The sequence below is a fragment of the Gopherus flavomarginatus genome, chromosome 11, assembly GCF_025201925.1.
Source record: "Gopherus flavomarginatus isolate rGopFla2 chromosome 11, rGopFla2.mat.asm, whole genome shotgun sequence".
NCBI classification, from domain to species: Eukaryota; Metazoa; Chordata; order Testudines; family Testudinidae; genus Gopherus; species Gopherus flavomarginatus.
In genome coordinates this window covers 50,678,012-50,701,955 of record NC_066627.1, presented here as the reverse complement: position 1 = coordinate 50,701,955, position 23,944 = coordinate 50,678,012, and the positions used below count along the sequence as shown (strand labels likewise).

At 45.7% G+C, this 23,944-nt stretch overlaps 1 protein-coding gene across 8 annotated transcripts in view; it reads right to left on the bottom strand.

The window, feature by feature from the left end:
- Nucleotides 1–327: 327 nt before the first annotated feature.
- TPX2 (TPX2 microtubule nucleation factor) overlaps nt 328–23,944 on the bottom strand; it is a 33,579-nt gene continuing 9,962 nt past the window's right edge. For 3 of the 8 annotated variants that reach the window (XM_050918267.1, XM_050918266.1, XM_050918268.1), the window contains exons 2-17: nt 20,031–20,200; nt 19,607–19,729; nt 17,983–18,118; nt 17,218–17,352; nt 16,292–16,414; nt 14,619–14,752; nt 8,145–8,302; nt 7,008–7,179; nt 6,681–6,819; nt 5,857–6,073; nt 5,511–5,609; nt 4,466–4,642; nt 3,415–3,561; nt 2,781–2,892; nt 1,542–1,729; nt 328–741 (exon numbers count right to left, since the gene is read on the bottom strand). In XM_050918267.1, the coding sequence (XP_050774224.1) occupies nt 631–741; nt 1,542–1,729; nt 2,781–2,892; nt 3,415–3,561; nt 4,466–4,642; nt 5,511–5,609; nt 5,857–6,073; nt 6,681–6,819; nt 7,008–7,179; nt 8,145–8,302; nt 14,619–14,752; nt 16,292–16,414; nt 17,218–17,352; nt 17,983–18,118; nt 19,607–19,729; nt 20,031–20,133 (2,274 nt within the window). In that variant the 5' untranslated portion in view covers nt 20,134–20,200 and the 3' untranslated portion in view covers nt 328–630. The remainder of the gene's footprint in view (nt 742–1,541; nt 1,730–2,780; nt 2,893–3,414; nt 3,562–4,465; nt 4,643–5,510; nt 5,610–5,856; nt 6,074–6,680; nt 6,820–7,007; nt 7,180–8,144; nt 8,303–14,618; nt 14,753–16,291; nt 16,415–17,217; nt 17,353–17,982; nt 18,119–19,606; nt 19,730–20,030; nt 20,201–23,944) is intronic. The other 5 variants (XM_050918269.1, XM_050918271.1, XM_050918273.1 and 2 more) reach the window with 3 other exon arrangements.

Genomic DNA, 23,944 nt, shown 5'->3' with positions numbered 1-23,944 from the left:
TTCCCACTTATTACTTTGCTAACTGTTTTACTGATCATCAATGTTGACTATTAACAGTCTTGTCCGTCGGCATCGGACTGAGCACCCACTGAAATGAATGGGGCAGTTCATACCTCACCTATGGTTTCAGAATCTGCAGACTAAGGCATTACTGAATGACACAGTTCAGACTGAGAGTCACAGCTGGAGATTTGTTTTAAAAAACAAAAACAAAATCTTAGATTCTGGAAAACAAGGCGGCAGCTTGAAGAGGTGGCCAACACCTGATAGGTGTGCACCAACTGAATCCAAGATACATCTGAACCCTTCCACAAAAAGGGAATTGAGCCCGGCAGAACACCTTTTACTTTATTAAAGTATGCAAAGTAGTTAATTCGTGTACACTATTAAAACCTGGCTCAGTCTTTAAGATGAACATTTCTACATGTTGGGTGAAGCCACGTGACTGGTGATCTCCATCCAGGCACAGCATATTTCAGCCACTTGCCTCTGTGAAACTGTTAAAGCTACTCAGTATCAAATAAAATAATGGAGGCGGGCATTCATTTAAGAGGAGTCCCAAGTTAGATGCAAGTGTTTTCTCTACACTCAAGAGGCTAGGAAAGAAGGGCTCCTACACAATGGTGCAGATCAACACCGAAATCGGTCGGAAAAGTTCGGAGACTTTGGCACGGTCAGAGGCTGGTCACTTGGCTTCACCTCCAGACTGCGGTACTTGCGAACTGGGTTTGCCTTGTGTACCTACAAAAACAAAAATGACAGCCAAGGGTCAGTTACCCTCATCCCAATTTACCATAGCACAGATCAGCAGCCACCAGGAGGATGCAGTCAGGGAGCTGTGTTTAGGCATTAAAGAGTAATGACTGTTTCCAGTGGCCCGGGTACTACACCCTGAGCAGGAGTTCTCAACCAGAGGTCCGGGGCCCCCTAGGGGGCCTCGAGCAGGTTTCAAGGGGGCCTCCAAGCCAGACCAGCATTAGACTCAGTGGGGCCCAGGGCAGAAAGCTGAAGCCTCACTGCCTGGGGCTGAAGCCTGGGTCCCTGAGCCCTGCCACCTGGGGCTGAAGCCTGAACAATGTAGCTTTGTGGGGGCCCTGTGGGCCCAGGCAGTTGCCCTGTTTGCTACCCCATAACACCAGCCCTGTCTTTTGTATGCAGTGGCACAAGTGGGCTGTGGAGTTTTTAATAGAATGTTGGGGGGGCCTCAAAGAAAAAGTTTGAGACCCCCTGCCTTAAGCAACCTGATGTTCATTTGTAGGAGCCTGCTTTAGTGTTTTTACTGTTCAGTTCAAGCTGTGTACATGTACCCTGAGGCCCTGAAGTACTGATGTGCCAGGTTAAGAAAACAATCTGGCACAAGTATCAATAATACCTCCAGGGGGATTGGTTTTTAGACCAGTTTAGGAGACAGGGGCCTTGGCAGATCACTACAGCAGTAGACTCAGGACTGCACTTGGCTGCTGCATGTCCAAGACAGACAAGTTAATAAGCCCAGTCAGTCTGTGTTCCAGCCCCTGACCAGGAATAGCCTGCTCATTTACCAGTTCCTGTCTCAGCCTGGAGAGTTCTTCTTTCTCCCGCTCAGCCTCCTGCTGTCTTGCCTCTTCTTGAAGCTTCTCTTTCTCAGTTTCCAACTCAGCTAGTCGCTTTTCAAACTCTTGACGCTCTTTTGCTCGCTTTTCTGTTGCCAGCTCAAAACTTTCAGCAACTATGGAACCAGAAAGGCTCTCTAAGTTTAGAAAGAGGGAACAACATTGGCATAACAGTCACGCAGAGCATAGCTATGTTAGGGTTAGACAGAAGTCTCCTCCTCTAGAGGTCCATGCTTTAAGTGTATTAGTGGAGGCTGTTAGGATTTTGGGAGAAGGAAGGAAGAAAGAACTTTATGCATCTGGGCTGCTTTGATACAGTGTCAGCTCTCCAATAATGGGCCAATGAATGTATGCACTGGTCAGTCTAGGGCAGAGGTTCCCAAACGTTTCTTATTGTGTACCTCCTTCTAGAGCTACCAGCTGCCACTGTACCTGTACCTTTCTTCTTAACACACCTGTCTTCAGCCATCTGTCCACATTTCACTGTTACGTGCACATAGTTATATTGCAATGTATACAACTGAAGCCCACTTTATGGTGATTTGAGGTGACGTGTGTCAGCGTCCGTGTTTTCATTAGCACATCTTGAAGTAAATTAACTACTGTATTTTATATAACAAATTCCCATAGAGATTTAAAACTTTGGCTGAGTTGCCTAATACGAAAATGCAGTAAATAAATAAAATCCACCCTTACATACCAGTTTGGGAACCCCTGGTCTAGGGCACTTCTTGGAAGAGTTCTTTACAAACAGGCTTTTAAGGAGAAGGTTATTGTAAGATAGAGAACAGACAAAAGCTCCCAGTTCCCACAAACCAAGCTCTGCCCCTCTTCATAAAGGGGAAGGGAGGGAAAGACTGGCAGCTGCTACAGAAGTGTCAGCTGTCTCTACAGGGAGCTCCTTGCATGTGCTGTACCTTATCCCAAGCTAGTAACCATTATCTGCCAACTGCAAAGCTGTTAAAGCAGCTGCCACGTTAGAACAGAAGATGGAGCAGTGAAGAGGAGCCTCCCCTCCCCCTGGCACTCAGGCTGTTAGAGAATTTGTTGACTAAGTATTGCACAAGCACCACTAGCTATGTGGATACTAAAAAGGTATCAGCAGGTTTTCCCAGTGCAGTTCAACAGCACTTGTCCGTCAGCCCTGGACTGCCAGCAAGCCAGTGCAGTGAGTGCATGTAACTCCACCTGATACTGGCTTGCTATCCCTCTTTGGCACAAAAGGCTCCTGGTGCACAACGGTGTTTGGATTAGCTTTGAAACACGCTGCCTCTTTTTGCCGTTTCAGGTCTTCTTTGATCTGCAGGGGAAGAAGGGTCCTGTCAGGAGCTGAGTAACTGAAATGCACCCCACTCTGCCTCACAGAGAACAAAGTTTAGACTTCAGACAATTCCATAAGTGAAAATGGAGAGAATTTAAACCCAAAAGAAATGTAGCCAAGCAGCACTTGTCTGCTTGGCATTTGTGCAGTGAGCTGCCTGGAGAGCAGCTTCAAAAGCCAATGGTCAGTTTTATTGCAGCACTTGGAATTCCAACCTCAGAGTACAGGAGAGCTCCAGCTGTGTACGGCTGCCCTGGGAAATAGCAGCTAGCAGCTGTTCAGGTGTGCTTTTCACAGCACCAAAGGTCTGATGAGACTTGAACCCAAGGCAGGATAATTTGCTGCGTGAACCATTGCCAATATACCGCTGTGACGAATGAACTGGTTTTAGATACCAACAAGTCCCATTTCTGCTTAATTGGTACTTGATATAGAAGCCAGACTCTTCAGGCTCAGCTCTGGAGTTGCTGTGCCACAGAATTGCTGTCCCATTAGTCCTACCTGTTGCTGCCAATTCTGCAACTTGGTAGCTCCCCGTTCATCTGTCTGCAGATGGAAGGGTTCTGGTTGTGTTGTGTTCTTCACTTTTTTTTGTGGCAAGTTGATGTAGTCAAACTGAGGCAGGGGTAGTGCTTTGAACTTTGGTACCTACAAGAAATAAATTCAAACTTGAATAATGGTAAGAAATGTGCTGCTTGGATTAAGATCACCCTTACTTTTCAGGTGGCAAACTTGAAACTGATTAAGGAAAACACTATACTCCCTCATCCTCTGGTGCTTACTGGTACAAGAGATGCCAAGGGCAGGGTTTTCAAAGGAAACTAAGGGAGTTAAGAGTCCAACTCCTATTGAATTTCCAATGGGATTTGGGCTCCTAAGTCCCTTAGATACTTTTGAAAACCCTAAGGAATTTAGCTGACTCAAGAGGAATAAACATTTACAGGGGTAAGATTATCCAGCAATGCATTAGTGATTAAAAAGATAACTAATGGTTTAAGAAGGAAAAAGGTCTTTCTGCTTCAGGAAATAAAAGTCAGACTAATGGGGGGTTAGGAAGAAGCTTGCTTTGCAGGCCTGCCTTTCTGTAACTGCCTTTTGAAGGATTTCTTGCATCTTCCTCAGAAGCATCTGCTACTGGCCTCTAGACCACACAGCCCAGTGCATCGATCCAGAATGGCAGTTCCCATGCTTCCAATGAATATTGGGCAAACAAGAACAGAAGAAGGAGGAAAACAGGAATTCCATTATTTTCCTCCAGGGATTTACGGACAGTGAGATGGACAGTTGGAATATCTTCCCAGGTGAAGATATTCCCTAGAGATCCATATACTCTTATCGGGGGAACTGAAACCTTCCCCCCTACCCCCCCATGATTTTGTAGCACTCTTGAGATCTTGCTAAATAGGTTTGCGAAAAGCTGTACATCTGGTCAGTCTACAATAGCAGTTATGCTTGAACATGAAACCCCACAAGCATTTCTGCCAATAGCAAGAGACGGGATTTTTTTTTTTTTTTTTGGAAACAGTAATCCAACACATTTCCCAGTACGCACCTCCTCTTTCTGCAGCTCTTCTATTTTTTTCTCCTTTTGCATCCACCTCTCTCTGTCACGAGAGTCAAAAGAGAAGGGGCACACTTCCACATGTCTCTGCTCTGGGGCTTTAGGTTTGAAGGGCACTCCATAGTGTGGCATGGGGTTAGCTTTGATCACTGGGACCACTTCCTCTCCCTAAAGAAACATCAGCATTAAGGAGACAGGCTGAGAAACGCAAGACACACACTGATCCCCTGACCAGTGTTGTTCTTTGATGACAGGTTTAGGACTTTTGGTGATGGGAGATTCCTAGTGTTGCTAAAAATGAAGGGCTTAAGACTGGCACATTGTCCTCTCCTACTAGGAGGCACAGTAAAGTGTAACAGACTGCCACAGGAATAATAATGCAGGTATCAATCTTGAGACTTCTTGGTGAATAAGCTGAACAATGCAAAATCTTGCTTGTTCTACTACTCACAAAGGTTGGATTGTAGTTTCTCCACCCACCCTCAAGGGCCCTGGGTCTCCCCAGGTAGCACCAAGGTATTCAAGCCAGAAAGGCCTTCATCCTGCTTATGAAGAAGCTCCCCTTGCACCTAGAATAACTATAGTGAATAATACAAATCCTGAACATCCACTTCCCTCCCCAGCAGATTAGCATCAGGGCCAGAGCCCTCACTCCTCAAGAAGGCTATAAGCCATGTACTTTTTCCCGGGAAGACAAAGTTAGTGACAGCAGCAAAGGGCATACATTCAGTACCTCAGGAGCCCAAACAATGTCCCTTAAAATAAAAGGTCTACTTAGTTAAATGTATTTTCTTAAGAGGATTTGATTTCTCTGAAGGACAGAGAAAAGGTGATTCCCTTTGGGAGGTAATGGCCATTGGAAAGAGGGCTAATTGGAGGTCTCTCCACTGAGTCATTTTCCCCAAGTTTGAAGGCAAGAACTGCTTAACCAGAAGACCCATTACTGCTTGTGAAGTCGCTGCTGGTTGGTTATGGGAAGGGTAGGGTCCCAGCTGCCACAAGCTACAGAGACCAGAAACCGTCCCAAATTAGTCACCTTTTCTTCCTCTCTGTCAGGCATTCGGATTCTGTTCTTCAGCGCAAAGGCTGGGGATTTAGGAACTGTAACAGGAAGGGGCTTCTTTTCTGGAACACCCTGTCAGGAGGAGATAGTAAAGTGAGAATTTAGCCCTGACTAGGCAATACTTCACAGGAGCACCCTGGCATAAATTAACCCACTGTAGCTCTTCCCTGACGTGAAGTGATATTCAGAGCTCTTTGGTAGACACAAACTGCAGTACAGCATCATAAAGAAATAGGGAAGCATGCTCTGAAATGGAAGCTTACTGCTGCTTCAGATGTTCTCGTTTCTTGAGCAGAGCTTGTGTTGCAAGAGTTCTTACCACAACATCCTCCAAGATTTTAGCTGGACATGGCCTGGAATGGAATTCATAATGCTCCTCCTCCTGCTGCTTCTTGCTCTCTCGCTCTTGAATCCTTTTTTCAATTTCCAAGTCAAATCCAATAGGCTGTGTGGGCTCTTTCACAGGGGGTTTCTTGGGCAGGATTGGCCCACCCTCTATGATCCTTGGATTAAGCTCCTGAGCTTTGAATTTGTATCTGCATGAAGAATAAGGGGACAATCATCTACACACAGAACAAGGCAGAGAACAGTCATAAGCAGTTTTTCCCTTGTCACAACAGCAGAAATCAGCAACAGTGACCAGTTGAGCCTTGTATACTTCACCTTAAGCATAGCTCCGCTTCCTTACTAGGAGTCCGCAAGGATCAACTAAGCCACTCACCACATCTTGAACATGGAGTTCCCCAGGCGCAACCTTACCCATTGGATTACGTGACTATGTGTTTTTTACTTTAGAACTCAACTAGAAAAACAACAACAAGTCTGGTTGTAGGAGAATTTATACTGCACGTGGTGATTGCACTTGCTTATTAGGGGAGTGTTACTAACTATAACTCTTGGCCAAGAGTTAGAATCCTTTCCTTTTATGAACTGGATCATTTTCCAAATCCACATTAAAATTATCAATCCTATATCCTTTTGCTTTAAATCTAGATCCATTAAGCCCATTTACACTATTGTTTATAGCTTTACACAAGACTGTTCCTCAGAAGCAGTAGTTTAGCACCTGGAGACTTATGGGTTGGTTAAGGTTGCTCTGTGGACACTAGGATGTTTCAGTGTCCAAACAATGCTTCCACTTACTGTCGGAGCTTCTCTATTTCCTCGGCCTCCAACTCAGCTGCACTCTTGCAAGTTACAGGTCTGAAGCGCTGTTTTGTTTGAAGCAGGGGAGTTTTGGGCTGTGTAAGCCTGGCCTTCAGTGGCTTTACTGGAATGGGACCTACAAATCCAAATCACAAAAACTAGTAATTAATAGCCTGAGCTGAAACAGATAATTTTAATTAGAGCAGATGGCCAGGCTCAGAGACACTCACACAAACTAGGCAGAACTTTAACAAGTTACTGCTTCCTGCTCCCCTTTTACCTTGGTGCACAAATTACCAGTTAGCCCACTTCGCTAAGACTTACTTTCATCGGTCCTCCTGCTCCTCAAATGGTAACGAGAGGGAGTACGTTTCTGGAAGTTTTCAATCTGCTGAGCAAGGGGGACATACTCTGATGTAGTTTCTTCAAACTTCCTTTTGTTGCCACAGGAGAGATTGAAAGGTTTGGGGATGGTGGGCCCCTTCACCACTCGTGCCTGGAAAGAGAAGTTGCTGGTCATTGTAGCAATCTAAACAAGGCACTCCACCAAAGCCTCGCTCCTACATGTTCCCGCTAGTAAGGGAAAGTGTAAATGCTTAACATGTGACAGAACAGGAGGGAGGCACTGTACAATCATTCGTTTAATCCTCTATGCCAACTGATTAAAGCATTCTAATCTCCTCCTTATGTTCTAGTCTGCCACCTCAGATACTGTAGTCATATCTTCAGCTTATATTAAATGGACCCCCGAAGTTCTCTTCTCTCAAAACTACTTTAACAGCAAGAAGAGAATCCATGCAGAGATGAGAGCACAGCTCCCACTGATTTGAACAGATGCGCATGCTCAGCACTGCTGAGGATAGACCCTACTACACCTGAAGAAGTGGGTATTCACCCACGAAAGCTCATGCTCCAAAACGTCTGTTAGTCTATAAGGTGCCACAGGATTCTTTGCTCCTACTACACCGATACTCAGATGTAGCTAAATAAGCAGACTCCAGCTTGAAAATAGAATCCTTGGTATGTTACTGGGGCTGAGGACTTGTAATAGCCTTGCTGATAAGGAATCACCTGTAAGGAAAGAATACTTAGTTCCTATCTCAGAGATCTGAAGCGCAGGGGTACTAGGGAAGGCATACTCCTCTATTTTCAGAGGATCCTCTTTTTGGAGCCTCATGGGAACTCAACCCGTTGGAGTAGTAGAGGGGATTCCAGATTCCACTTACAAGAAGCTCTGGGATGGGCCAGACTGGAAACTCTGCAGAGATGCTGACAGCCAGCACGGCGATGCTCAGTAAGACCACAGCACCTCTATTAGTTGGTCACATCCCACATGACCTCTTACATTCACACCCAGTTAATTACTACCAGAAAATCACACATTAGCAAACAGTAGAACAGGAAGAGCCACCAATAGATTTAGAACAATCAGGTAGCACCCTTGCTGCCCTATCTTCTCACCGGAGACGCAGGGTGCTTTCTCAGAGCTGCTATGAAATCCAGCTTCTTGTATTCATTCCCAGGTTGGCTTTCTGTGTGCTGTTTAATCCTCTCATCTGTGCAGAAATGGAAGTCAACTGGCTTTGTTACCTGGACAGTTGTTTTCTTCACAGGTTGTCCTAAAAAGGAGAAAACCCCATGAGGCTGATACCAAAGAGGAGCAGCTTATGCTTATCCAAAATCTGTGTTCTCTATGCAGCTATGTGCATTACATCAGGCCTGCAAACTCATCCTCAGCCCTTTATATTTCACAAGATAATTAAGCTTTGTTTCCAGGTAGATTTGTGGCCCAATATACTTTGGACATGTCATTTGATATGGTTCCAGAAATATGCTGTTAAGAATGTGGAAAATCTGTTTTTTGTGGATATGTCTGTCTCTCTCTGTCTATTCAGTTATAGTCATGCTGTCTGCTATATGGTGCAGAGATCTGACTCAGACTGACATACAGTTACATGTGCAAGAAAGCAGATGATGGTTGTAGCCAGCCCATCCCCAACACTTAAATACTAAAGAACTTGGAAATGGTTAAAAGCCTCAGTCCTGAAATTATGGGGAAGAAGAGGGTCTGGAGACTAAGGCCTACAGTGAAATTAATGCAGATTAAGGTAGGGTGTGAATTTAAAGCAGAACAGCTATTCCTCACTAACTCCCTGTGTGAGTACTCTTATCCTGGATCAATCCAATCCACTTCCAAAGTGGATTACACTAATACAGAACAAAACCCTTATTCCAGAAATCAGAGTATCCACACAGGGAGTCATAGTTAAGGGCTGCGAATCATTCACGGAGGTCGCAGCATCCATGACTTTCTGTGACCTCTGTGATTTTTGCTGCATTGGTGAGGCTGAACCCAGGACCACCCCAGCAGCTGGGGATGCCCTGGGGAAAGCTACCTTGGCCATTGCTCTGGCAGCCCCAGGCAGCTGGTCCTGAAGCGGCAGGGGCGGGGGGCAGCACCTGGCCATCTCCCTACTGGAGCAGCAGCAGGGCCTTAGGCCCGCCTGGACTGTTGGTGGGTGGTCCCATGCGCTGCCCCCTCCCCCAACAACAGCAGTTTCAACCAGTTTGTCTGGTACTAAAGTTAGGCTCACTGGCCTATAATTGCCAGGACTGCATCTACAGCCTTTTTAAAAAATGGGTGTCACATTAGCTATCCTCAGGTCATCTCGTACATAAGCAGATTTAAATGATAGGTTAAATACCACAATTAGTAGCGCTACAATGTCATATTTGAGCTTCTTCAGAACCTACAGAACCTACTATCTGGCCCTGGTGATTTATTACTGTTTAATTCACCAATTTGTTCCAAAACCTCGTCCAATGACATCTCAATCTGGGATAGTTCCTCAGACTTGTCACCTAAAAAGAATGGCTCAGGTTTGGGAATCTCCTTCACATCCTCAGCTCTGAAGATTGATGCAAATAATTAATTTAGTTTCTCCACAATGGACTTATCTTCCTTGAGTGCTCCTTTAGCATCTCAATTGTCCAGTGGCCCCACTAGTTGTTTAAAAGGTTTCCTGCTTCTGTTCTACTTAACCTTTTTGCTATTACTTTTTGAGTCTTTGGCTAGCTGTTCTCCAAATTCTCTTTTGGCCGAATTATATTTTTATATTTCATCTGCCAGAATTTATGCTCCTTTCTAGTTTTCTCAGTAGGGTTTAACTTCCACTTTTCACCTTTTTGCCTCTTTTTTTTACTTTGTTTAGCCACAGTAGCACTTTTTTGGTCCTCTATGTTTTTTAGTTTGCACCCGTAGGGCCCCCCCACAGGGACTTCCACTGCAGCACTCTGGGGCGTGCGGATACTCACACCGCTGAATTGTGGTGCAGTGCAGATAAGCCAAGAGTCCTCAGAAAGCAGGGATACCAGGGTTAAGTCAGGACCATCTAACAATTTGTCTACAGATAGACACTCAGGAAAATTAATCCAAATTAATTAAAGGTGTGAATTTAAAAAACGGATTCGTGAAATTGCATTGGATGGAGTATCCCCTCTTTACTGTGCAGCGCACCCAGCGGTACAAAGTGATACAGGGCCATGCATGGTAGAAAGGGGATAGTTGGGACAAAAAGATAAGGTGGGGTGGATCCAGTTCTTGCTCTGGTGAGCTGTCTTCAACTGCGCCTTCAAAAGGCTTGTCTGGCCAGAAGGAGGCTTGGGTTGGCCAGAGCCCTGGCCTTAGGACAGGTGTGGCCTTTTCCTGCTGCTCCTATTCCTTCTCCAGGAACCATCCTGACAATTCTGTTGGTAGAACCTTGGAGGAGGTTGTGGCCTGAAGTGCTTCTGCTTCGTGGAGGGAGTGTGTAGGCCCAAAGATTTGAGGGTGGCTCTAGAAATCTTTCAGGCTATGTAGCCTTTTATCTGTCTTCTTGGCAAACAGTCACACCCTCAAAGGAGAGGTCCTGTATGGTCTGCTGGACTTCATATGGGATCCAGAAGCCCCTTCTCATGGCCACCCCTGTAGCCATGACTCATGGTAGCATCAGCACAGTCCAGTACAGCCTGGAGGGAAGCTCGTGAGATTAGCTTGCCCTCTTCAACCAAGGCTGAAAACTCGGCACGGGAGTCGAGGGGGAGCAGCTCCGTAACTTGTGCCATTGCCACACAGGTATTAGAAGAGTACCGGCTAACAATGCCCTGTTGGTTGGAAATATGGAGTTGCAATTCTCCCATATAATAGACCTCTCTCTCAAAAAGGTAGAGTCCTTCTAGTCTCCCTGTTTTTGGGAGAGGGCCCTTGGAAGCCTTGCCGCTTGCACTGATTGGCAGCGTCCACAACAAGGGAATCAGGTTGTGAGTGGGAATATAGGTGTTATTAGTCCTTAGAGGGCACAAAGTATCGCCATTTGCCACCCGCGGTCAAGTGCAACAACGAGGCTGGGGTCTGCCACAGAGTCTTAGTGGTGTCAGCAATGTTTTGTTTTTTTTAATGAGTGGCAAGGCAATACGGGAAGGCCCAGAAGGTGCAAGGATATACACCATGGGATTACAATACTCAACTACCTCCTCTGCCTTGATGCCCAAACCCTGGGCAATCCGACACAGCAATTGCTGCAATACCCTATTGTCTTCAAGTGCTGGTGCTATGGCAGTGCCTGCCAGGGCTTCGTCTGGCATCGATGAGGAGGATGCTCCCTGCTGTCAGCGCCCAAGGGGTCCCGGGTAGGTGCCGACCTGGACAGCGCCATGCCCCTTAGTGCTTGGGCTGTGGATGACTGTAGCCATGCCCCTTAGTGCTTGGGCTGTGGATGACTGTATCGGTGCCGCTGTCAGTGCAGGAGCCGAAGTCTAAGCCAGTGTTGACAGCGTCGACCCACGTGGTGGCTGGTCGATCGACCAGAGGTGGAATAAAGGTGGCCGAAGCTACTGACATCACTGAGTGGGACCCCTGGTTCCTTCCCTGGCTCTGGTGGAAGGCCCAGGGAGTCCAGATGGGCCACTGTGATAAGTTCTACCACTGCGGTGGCAATCGTGCCAGATAAACGCATCTGTCCCGCCGCAACCGGGACCTCCTGCTCTTGTCAGAGCGGTAGGAATCTGACTCCAAGGTCTCAGAAAAGGAAGACCATGGAGAAGACGTACTTTGGGGAACCAATTGTTGGGAGCTCGGGGACCGACTTGGCTCTCTCTCTCTGGAGGAGCAAGTGCCAGAGGGTGCTGTGGAGAAGGAGAACGCTGGGACATCATTGCTGGCTTCCCCCTTGATTGCACCTGGGGCCAGGGTGGTGCTGATGGTGCTTTCTGGCTTCTTTTTCTTCTGAGGCATTGGCAACTGAGATCGGTGTCTACCTGCCGGCTGGCTGCAAAAAAAGCCGTGCCAGTGCTGAGCGTCTCAGAGAGTCCTTTCTTGGCACCAGTTCCTGGGATGACGGTGCTGGGGTGCTCTGCATCTATGATTACATGCTAGGCGAGAGGTCCTCTGACGCCGGGTCCAAATGGGGTCAGAGAGTTGCCTCCATAAGGAGAACTTTGGGCCACCGTTCCCTTTCTTTAATAGTTCTGGGATGGAACTCGGGACAAATTTTAATACTGTCCTTTTGTGACCTTCCCCTAGGCACCTTAAACTAAAGGCATGAGGGTCACTCTTTGGCATGCACTTAATGCAGACCTCACAGGTTTTAAACCCTGGGGACTGCAGCATACCATGGCTGCAGGGAGTCAGGGGTGATGGGTGGGGGGTAACACCCCCAACTAACTGAAGATGAACTATGGCACTTGACAGGGAGTGCTGTGTACCAGTGATGGTGAGGCCAGGCTGGAGCGATCAGTATCACCGAACCTTGTTTCCCTCCGTATCTTGAGAAGCACCTTGTGTATGAGAGGCATAGGAGGAAAAGCATATAGGAAATAGCCTCCCCCTCAGAAAGTCTGGCACGCGAGGCATACTGCTCTCTGTTCTCTGACATTGATGTGGAGAGCAAGTTCCGCCTGAGACCAGAGGCCTTGAGTCACCTGATTGGAATTGACATGAATAAGCACTCGAAGAAGAAAGCAGGGACACCAGGGTTAAGTCAGGACTATCTAACAGTTTTTCTTCAGACAGACACCTTAATTCTGAACAAGAGCATCCACATAGGGTTTTAATGCAATTTAAAAGGCATAAATTTAAAGTGGGTTAGTTAATTTTGATTAATTTTCTTAAATATCCCTATGTAGATGTAAGCAGAGTCAGGATGAGCTCTACCCTGATATCTGGTGGTGAACTGTGGTGAGTTGTGGAAAAGAACTTCAGGGGCTGATCTTGTTTGCATAGGCACACCCACCCCACCTAGCATGAGCCCACAGCTGCCCAAATGGTCACTTTGGCTATGGTGGGATCCCCAGTTTCTCTGTTATTGGGGCAGGAAGAATAAAGTGTTGTTACCCTGATTATGTGAATCAAGGACAGTGAAACTGTTTTATGACAGAGGGACTCACCATCAACTCAATAGCACTCGCTAGACAAGGGACATGTGTTCCAAAACCCAGTGAATTGAGAGATGCTGGGGACAGGTATTTGTACCTGAGGTGTTTCAGGTCCTCAAAAACAGCCCATACCAAGTGCACCTCCTCCTCCCTCCACTGCGGAATATCAGAGCTAATTTTGATTCCATTAGGAGGCTAGTTACAGGCTGCTGAGTAGAATTCACTTTGGGCCATTGGCACAACAGCACTGAGGTTCCCCTACAACAAGCTGAAATCACTAAAGAGCTAAAATTACTGCGTGCTGGGGGCGGCGGGGTACCCTGAAGATATATTGCTGAGCGGCTGGCGGAGCACAGCAGTTTGTGAGATGGCTGTAGCAGCTCATGGGACAGCGAGTGGAGTTGTTTGCAGTGGTTCATGGAGAAGACTGCAGCAGAACCCCATGGAGAGGCGGGGCAGTCAGCCTCGGACCACATAAGGTGCCCCTTAACACCCCCATATGCCCTCCCCCACTCCATTTCCACCCAGGCTGGGAAGTAAAACTCTGCAGAAAAACTTTTTGAACTCTGGGGCTGCACTGACCAGGGACAGAGACTTTTGGGTGACTTTCTGGGTTGCTGGACTTAAGACCCTGAGGGGAAAAGGACGCTGCCAAACTTACTTGGGGATGGGTCTTTTGCTCATGGTTTGTGTTATGAATCCTGTTTGTGGTGTTTCCCCAACCTAATGCTGCATTCTTTCCTTCCTTTATTAAAAGGATTTTGCTACACTCAGACTCGATGCTTGCGAGAGGGGAAGTATTGCCTCTTAGAGGCGCCCAGGGGTGGTATGTAATTGTCCCAGGTCACTGGGTGGGGGCTTGAGCCGGTTTTGCATTGTGTTATTCAAACGGAACCTCTAGATACTGAACCCGGCCCTTGTTGCTGCCAGCTCAGATGGGCAGAAGGGTTACATAGACAAGCCCCAAGTCTTCAGGGAAGTGATAAGCATAAGTAAGAAGATATGTACATAGAGCTTTTGTTATTTTTACCCTTCTGTTTTGAAGAAGCTGTCTACAGTCACTGCATTTTCATACTGAGGACATGCCCAAAGGGAGCATCCAGCAGGTGCCAAACCCTGTTGGGACCTGTTGCCTGCCAAGGAACCAGTCTAAAACTGAGGTGAATCATGGGATTCTACTCTGAGAAGTGGAAGTGCTGCTCTGTCCCTGGAACCATGACATGCATCAACCCAAACCCTCCAGACTAGAATTCATACAAGACACAAGACAATCTGTGGATGGGTTAGTGAAATCAGGATATATCAGATGCCCATGTCAGGATCAGGGCATTTTATTTAGAGTACACCCACCAAAGAAAGGGAAGGTGACACGCAAACAGTTAAGGGGGCTCAGACTGCATTCCATGTTCTGAGAAATGGCCATATGTTGACATTTCCCTCCAGAAGGCACTCTCCACAGCCACACCCACACAGGTCACTAGGAGGGCATGGGATGCTAAGCCTCCATGTTTAGCTAGAGCCTACCTGAGCCAGCAATAGCAGCTATCAGGGACTCTTCATTCTTTTTGCGTAGATCCATTGTCTCCTGCTGCAATTGCTTCATCTTTTCTAGCTCCTGCTCCTCTGTGCTCTTTAGCTTGCCAGAAAGACACTTCCTCCTGAAAAAGAGTGAAGTATGTCAGAAAGGTAGAGAGAGGAGTTGTGACGCAAGGCCAGAAAGGGTTAAACATCCTGCAAAATAACTAACCCTCAAAAGACATGTGGAGGGATAATGTTTGTGTATTCACATATGTATGAATAGGGTCAATGATATAATAAACAGTCCCTGTCTATGCTGTATTCTGATACTTCAGAGATCAAAAGAACATCCTGCATTTAAATGAACTGTAAACACGAGATATCTCTGTATTTACCTTTCTTTGAAGTGTACTCTGAATGCTGGAGGAACAAGCAAATGGCCTAATGTTAATTTGTATAGCTAAGTACTAGCGATGGACCTCCTTCAAAGTCATCCTAATTACCTTTTGTTCCCCAAGGAAATACCAAACTTGTCAAAAAAGGTCGTTAAATTGTATAAAAGGTCCTTGGGTCCTGATTCTGTCATCTCAGATCTGCTTGGGCTTCATGGGGGAAGTTTGAGTCGCAAGACAGGTCCCAGTTATGCTGGTACGCCCTGAATATGATATTTGGATATCGGAATATAACTTATGAACTATTTCTAAAAGAGCTCTTTGCAACTACAAAGCTCACCATCTCTGCTATGAATCTGAATCTTAAGAATTGAACTCATGTCTGTATGTATATTGATTTTTTTTTTAACTGTACTCTCTTTTGTTTAATAAATTTTAGTTCAGTTAATAAGAACTAGCTGAAGCGTATTTTGGGTAAGATCTGGAATATTCAATAACCAGGGAGGTAATGTGTCCAATCCTTTGGGACTGGTAGAACCTTTTCTTTTATATGATGAAATAAGATTTTCAGAAATCATCATATTTGACTTAGATGCCTGGATGAAGGCCTGAGGCTGGATCCCTTAAGGGAACTGCGTTGTTTGGATGTCTGAGTAACCAGTAAGCGAATAAAGAAGCTGTTTTATGCTGTATTGGAAAATCTAAGTATTGGAATATCCACCAGCTTTTGGGGGATTGTCTGCTCCATTCTTTGCAGTTCACCCTAATTGAATGACTACAGCTGGCCCCCACTAGGACCCCAGTCACAGGAGTGAACAACTTCCACAAGTTTACAGGAGGTTTATCTGCTCTTCAACAGCCTGAGGAGATACTAACCCCTTGCCAAACCTCTATGATCTCAACAAGCATAACTTCCCATTTCTATTTGATATTGCATTCCCACCTCACAGACACATCAAGTGAAGATCTGCAGAGCAGAATTGTGACTTCAGTGCAGAAGTCTAACTCAAGTTCCAGAGACACTATTCAACAGTTGGCTAACTACAGTCTTTGATTTTGTATCTCGAGGAGTACACATACAGCTGGTTGGGCACCTAAAGGCTACCTCCTCATTAATACTTGAGGATTACTGTATACATGCTCAGAACACTTGCGGGCACACTATCTCTCCCACCCACCACATAATAGTAAGACTTGAGACCACAAGCTTTCTTTAAATGGTCATATTTTAAAATTACAGCTACTAGCACAAAAGAGATTGTTCCCATTCACAGGAAAGCTACGTACTTCAGCATTGTTGGCGTGGTAGGCATAGTCAGCTTGCCCTTGGGTCTGGCTGGGGAGAGTTCAGTGCTCTGGGAGCGATCTCTGTTCGTCGATACTTCAGTCATTCTCTCTCTACTGCTAGAGCTACAGTGACAAAATAGATAAAGATCAACACAAAACTGAGCAAGCCATTCCTGGATGCCAGTGTTTTCAGTGCAACACTGGTTCTAGCTCTCACTAACATGCCCTAGACATCCCAAACACCTAGTGAATTCACCAGTCATCTGAAGATAACCCAAGGAAGAGCCTTACCTGGCCATATAGCATGGCACTGGTGGTCTAGTTTTCCCTGGTACTCTGTTAAAGCTGCAAAAGGGAAGACTAATTACTGAAGTTTCAGAATGTAGCTTCTCCTTCCAGAATGGGCTTTGATGTATGTCTGGTAGGTGGAGAGAGTAACTGCTGAGTCATACATCCCATCCTGTGACAACTGCACTAGTGTATCGTTTTCTTGATCCAAAGTTTCCTAGCATATAGTGGAGTCATATTTAAATTGAATTTGAGAAATATTCTCTTCTCGTAGTCTAGAATTGTTTGACTCCATCCTCACTAGTAGCATGAATCAAGCTTAAAGACAGTTCACAGAAACACTGGGCCCAGAGTGATAGGGATTAAGAAACTCACAAAGCTGTATTACTTGCTATCTCTCCCCCTCCCACCTAGCATTCATCCTCAAATTTGGAGAGAAAAAATAAAACAAAAACAAATCACTGGATTCATTTGTTATGGAATTAATATCATGAACCAGGTCACCATCACCTCTACCTAAGCCTACAAGTCCACCTCATCTAGGCTGAAGCCTATCAGAAGAATGGTCTCCAAGTAATTCAACAGATAAAAAGCAGCACTCCCACCACCCAGCCCCAAGCAGGACTCTGGTGATGTACATTTTCTGTTTCTTGGTGGGTGGAACATCTTCCTTTTTGATGGAGGTGACAGTGCATCTCTCTGCTTTGACTTTGGCCTGACGTTTGCGTTGCTGGGCATTCTTCTGTTTTGCTGACAGTCTTCTGGATACCCTCCTGCAGGAAAGAACAGTGTCAAGTCTCCCATGTGGTCTTTGGGAAAGACAGTCAGTTCCACATAGTGTATTTCAATATCTGCTGGAAAGAGTCATTGAAATCCAGACATGCTTCAGAGGAGACTAACAGCAGCTAATTGTTACACTGCTAATTGAAACCCTAAATCATTTCTGTTATTTGTACTATGGTACAAAGCCCCCTTGTGCATTTAGGTTGCAAGTCTGAACTCAGCTTCACTCAGTAGAAACTTCTGAGTATCACCAACAGCAAAGGGACTCTTAGAGCCTCAGTCCAATTCCAGATATCTACACATCCCGGAAATCACCAGCACAACTGGCTCTCAGCCAACAGGTATGAAACTGAACTACCTTCTTATCCCCACAGATGGGGCCTCCGGGTTAGGAAATAGGCACATTGACAGGACAGCACAGACAAGCTCACTCCGTGCTGTATGTGGTGGGTTAAGCTGATATCAGTCTCCAGTTCTATCTACATGGAACCATTCATGAACATTTGAGACTACTATGCCATCATTGCTCACCTAGTCCAGGACACAGCTTGGGCATGCTGCTGCTGAGGATCACCACTAGGCCTCACATAGAACTTGGTTAAGCTGACAAGCATTCTTACCTTTGAGAAGCTCCTGAAGGAGCAGGAGGTGAAGCATCATTTGAGGGGACTCTCCAGGCTGCTAGAGAACCGACAATATTCTGCGGTCTCAACATTGCCTGCGCCATTTCTCTCTCCTCCATCTCATGGTTTTCACCTAATTGGGTGGAACAGGGAAGTTAGTCTCTGCTTTTGAACAGGTTAAGGCTATGGCTACACTAGACAGTGGCACAGCTGCACCTGCACCGCTATAAGATCTCTAATGTAGCTGCTGTAAGCTGACGGGAGAGCTCTCCTGTCGACTTCATTAATCCAGCCCCAACGACCAGCCGTAGCTATATTAGCAGCAGGATCTCTCCTGCTGACACAATGCTGCTCACACCAGCACTTAGGTCAGTATAATTTATATCACTCGGAGGTGGCTTATTCACACCCAAGTGACAAAAGTTATATCGACATAAGTGGTAATGTAGATATAGCCTAAAAGAGGGTAGTAGAAAATACCATATAAAAGCTCGCTAAATGGTAATAGACTAAGAAGGTTCGGTACAGAACAGACTGAAAGGCTGCCCCTTCCCCCGCCCACACACATTTTTAGAGACTGAGCCTCAGGAGATGTTAGTACGCAACTATGGAGATAGTTTAGAAAGCCAAGGGCTTATGTTTCTAGATATTATAGCCGATCATCGGGAAATGTAGGGACACCACACACACCTCTCTTGCCCTAGGGAAAAATAGGACGCAGGAATTCTAATGAAAAATCAGACCCGAGTTTGCTCTCTGAAATATGTAAGTTTTTAGTTCTCTTTTCTGCAACTTAAGTCAAAAATGCTTTATCTAGTTTAACGTTTCCCAACTGTAAGTCCGGTTATGAAAAGAACATTGTTTCAAATCCTTCCCTCTACATTTTAATAAGTCTTGTTTTACAAAGAATTCTGCTGTTGAGTGGGATTTTCACATATGCTTTTCTCAGAGAGAACTACCAGGATAAAGAGTTCTGAAACCAGGATACTCCACGCTTGTCTTGGTCGAAAAAGCATGGTGGTCCCCCAAAAATGTGCTGCAAGTGGCTCAGGCAGATAACTCTTAAAGAGGAAATGTAGAGATCTTGGAACTGGATACAGAGATGGAGGTGGGTCTACTGGTGACATTTTCCGATCAGCAGGGGAGTAACATTAATCTAGGAAAGTGTGTTTATAAGGTGACAGATGGGTATGGTATCTTGGGCAGATGCAAGATTCTTTATAGGAAGTTTATCAGGTTTAGAGTTGACACCATCTCTAGTATTAGAACCCAACAGAAGACTGTGTAAACAAATAAAAGGAAAAAGTTAAACATAGAACCCCAGAAGCAAGAGTGTTTGAGACACCTCTATAAACTGGACAGTAGAGAGGCATGACCGAATACAAAGTCTGGTCAGAAGACAAAATTTAAAAAGGCAGGAAAAAAATGTCTCACATCTCCAGAGTGCATTTCTAAACTTTGCTTGTGAACTAACAAGTCTGAAAGGGTACTAAGACATGTCTGTCATATCTTTCCAAGATGACCATAAGAACCTCACAGAACCATGCTGGACTAAGCCATTATGCCACTTAGCACCAATGCCTCTCAACTTCTGGTGGATGGAGGAATTGTGCCAACTTACTGGATTTCACCATTGGTGAAACAATAGCTTGAGGAAGATTAGCCTTGGAAGAGGCAGGCTTGTGCTGCAAAACAGTCGCCACATTGTCTGCAGGAGGGACATTCTCTGAACTGGCTTTCAGATCTGTGAAAGAGTAAACACTGTCAACACATTCTATATTAAGCATTTGTAACAATACCACATGGTATACAAGTAATTATATTAGTTAAGCCTGACATCAACTCACTAGTTCTGATCAGGGATAGCATTTTACTGTATTTGGGTTTTAGACATGTCATTTACTGCATAATTCAACATAACCTACTTGCTATAGAAGTCAAGCCTAACCTAAGACAGTTTCCTAGAGCCGGGACATTTTCCTTTCCCAAAGCCTCACCTCAGCAGAAAGGAGACTCCATAGTCTCCCGAACGCTCAGATACTTACCAAACCATGAATCTACACTCTGCATGTCATCATCACTCAGAGTCCTGAAGTTGATGTAGGTAGTTTCTGCATCATAGGAATAGGAAGACTGTGGATGAGACATTTTCAGCGCAGTCTTGTCCGCAGAAGTCTGTCACATGTACAACCACAAATCAGTTTTAGATTAATCACTGGGGGGGGGGAGGAAAAGTGTTAAATTTAGGTTATTTACTCTAAATCACAATAGGACTTGTTACTGCTCCACACAATGGTGGAAATGTTAGACCCTGAAAGTCACCAGTATCAAGCATCTCTAGAGATGGAGGACAGAATGCATCAGACAAGACTCCTACTTGGGCTCAGAAGCACTAGGTATTATTGCAACTGCAGAGAGCATCTGTATCTAGTTTTCATGTCAAATGATAACAGTAGTTTATCTAAAGTTTGTTACTCTCTTATTAGAAAGCTTTAGATTCACACGAAAGAATCATGCCACACCTCTCAACATCGGAATTGCCCTTGAACATTGTTGAATGGTTAACACTGTGCGGACAAGCCCAGCCACTGTGCCATCCACAAAAGATGCTGAGTATTCTACCAGTGTTGACCCTAGCTCCCGGAAAATGTCCTCCATTTGTTGGATCAATGCTAGCAGGTGTCTAAAGCTTAGATTTTAAGATGCCACACCAAGTCCTCCAACTGGAAGAGAGAAGCAGCTCTGTCCTCTTTCATCTGCATAGCCTCCGTAAAGATGAAAATAGGTCTCTGCCACTCTATTCCCTCTCCCAGTTAGTTTGGGAGGAATGGACAGTTTCACCTGTGGAATTGTGGAACACTATAGTCTTGTTAATTTAAATCTACTGCTGCTGCTGAGCAAAACCAAGAACAGCAGCTTTAGCACTGTTGTTTAGAGAGTCAAATAAAAAACATGGCATCAGGCCACACTGAAAGTTTTGCAGCCGTAATGGTTAGAAGCTTATTTTGAATAGAAAGTTTAAGTTCTGTAAAAAGTGATAGCTTTGCTGTGCGCCCGCCTACCCCACCAACCACACTTGGTAGGGAGATCTTCCCATTCACTGCTGGCAAACATTTTTCAAGTTGTGGTCCTTAGTCTAATAAAGAGAAACCTTCTACACTTAGTGTGGCCTTCAGAAGCAACTTGGAATTCTGCTACCATCTTGTTATATTAAACACCTCCATGAGAAAGGATTCTCAGCAACATTAGTCATTCAAAAAAACCACGCCTTTGTACAATGAATGTTTAATTGCAATACTACAGAAACAGACACGTACTTCGCAACAATGCTGCAATGTCTCTTTATTTAAGCATACATACAGGATAGCAATGTAAACCCACAGAAAATGCCACTTCACTGCCTGCTTGGTTTGCAGAGCTAGTATCGCCTGGACTGTGTCTGCTTGGTGCTCCATAACCTTTAAGAGCTGCTCTGTGGCTTCATTCTGGCTTGCCGCATTCTCCTTTCGGTCCCTCTTCTCGCTGTCCTGCCACTCCTTCAAATTTCTCTTTTTCGGCTGTTGAGTGCATCATAACATCACACAGAAAGTCCTCCTTAGTTCTTCTTGGCCACTTTCTAACTCTGTGCAGCCATTCAGCCACCGATAAAGTGGGAGTCTGGGCTCCCAAGGTCACAGAATGTCAGGGTTAGAAGGGACCTCAGGAGGTTATCTAGTCCAACCCCCTGCTCAAAGCAGGGCCTATCCCCAGACAGATTTTTGCCCCAAATCCCTAAATGGCCCCTCAAGGATTGAACGGACAACTCTGGGTTTAGCAGGCCAATGCTCAAACCACTGAGCTATCTATCCCCCTCTGGTCATCTCTCTGAAGTTTAAATGCAACATTTTACAGAAGCAGTATTGTTTGCAATACACAGAATAGGGATTTAAAACACAGCCAATACTCACACACCTGTTACTAACTGGCTCACCCCAAGCTAGTCCACATAAGCCACAAGACCACCCCCAAATGGTGAGTAGCCATAGGGGCAGGGTAAATCAGTCTTCCTGGACCCTGCTGTACACTGGGCACATGGCTCGTGGGGAGAGCTAGCACTGTAGAGGGGGCCTGATAATCATTCCTATCCTCACACTTTCCACAGTGGCGCAGGAAAGTTACCATTAATGGGGCAAGAAACAAAGCAGGTCTGCCAAAGAACCTGCACCTGCTTTCTGCAACCCTTCTGCCCCCAATAACTCGCTTCAGTGATTCCCAAAATCAAATCCACTTACCAGGAGCTTCCTCTCCTGTTTGCACTTCGCCAACATCCAACAGCTGAAACTGGCTAGCCTCCGCCGGGGTAGAAAAGAGATCCTGGCTGCATGCATCTCTGCCTCTGGGCCCGCATCCCCCTTCAAGATTTCATTCTCCTGGCTCAGCCCTCTCTTGACTGGCATGTGAGCCACCAAAGTATCCACAGTGGTCTTCGCAGTGGCGGTAGGGTCATCACCAAGTATCGTGCCCAGTTCTTTGCAGAACTAGCAGCTCGTGGGCTCAGCACTGGAGTGGCAGTTTGCCTCCCATGCCTTGTGGTAGGTATTCTGCAGCTCCTTCCCTTTGACCCTGCACAATGTGTCCTGGTCATGGCCCTTTCTGTTATGTATCATGAAATCTGTCTGTAGATATCATAATTCTTATGGCTGGAGCGCAGTTGGGACTGGACAGCCTCTCCCCAAATGCTGCTTAGGTCCACCAGCTCAGCATTGCTCCAAGCAGGGGATCGCCTGGTGCATGGAACAGGCATGGCCACTTGCATGCAGTGGTCTCAGCACATCTTTCCATCACCAAGCGAACAGGAAGGGGACTTTCAAAATTCCAAAGGAATTTACGTGGGCATGGCAATTGGTTACCTGAGGGCAGGGCAGTAGAGTTCAAACAGATGACCAGAGAGGCAAGAACAGGCATAGTGGGACAACTCCCGGAAGCCAACTGCAGTGCTGTAATCGACCATGGCGTCTACACTAGCACCACAGTGCTGTAGCCCTGGTGCAGAAAGCTGTACGCCTCTCGTTCGGGGAGTTGGTGCACTAAATGGCTTTGTAGTGTGGACATCTCGCGTGTTAACAGCGCAGAAAGTTGCTTTACTGCGCTGAAACTTGCTAGCGTAGATAGAGCTTTAGAGACTCTCGGATACAAGAGAAATCCATGAATTAAGTTACAATTCCTTACATAGCAACCATTTAACATTTTGCACACAAGATCAGAGCTCATACAGTAAGGAGTAATGCAGACATTAAGACAACATGTATGCTGCAAGAGAGATATGGGGGTGGACGGAAACCTTATGCAGCCGTTTGCTGTATATGAACACAACTGCTTCGGAGGCGGGCGATATTCTTGATCACCAGAAGCTGAACAGAACAATTCACTGCTTAAACAAGCCAGGCATGTTTCAGTCCAAAGCAGTTTATATATGCCTAAAAAAGGTTGGCTCCCTTCAGCAGGAAGGTTTGTCTGGGTATAAATCAGAGTACTATTAGCAGGTGCCATTGTAATTTACAACTCATGGATCCTCCCTTCCAAAATTTGCTGCATACTTGAGAAAGCACCAGTCCCCCTAACATAGAAGTGCTGTAGCTAGGGAGAAAGTTGTCATTAGAGAAGAGTCATCTACAGGATTGTGGAAATGTCAGGGCAAGAGCTTAAAAAACTGATAAGAGGCAAGCAGAAAAGAAAGCCATGGCCAAAACCAACTGTAACTGAGCTCAAGACACGGCTGGAATCGGATGCCTTCCTGTCCCTCTTAATCAGGATCGGGTTTCTGTCAACACTACTAACTTTTTTTTTAAATCAAGTGCGTCATCTGCATTCTTCCCCCTCCCCCTCCAAACAAGCCAATCTGCCAAGCTGGAGCACCAGGCATCAAATTTCACAAATATTTGTATCCACTGCAAGATTCCAGTGCCAGACTGCCATAAAG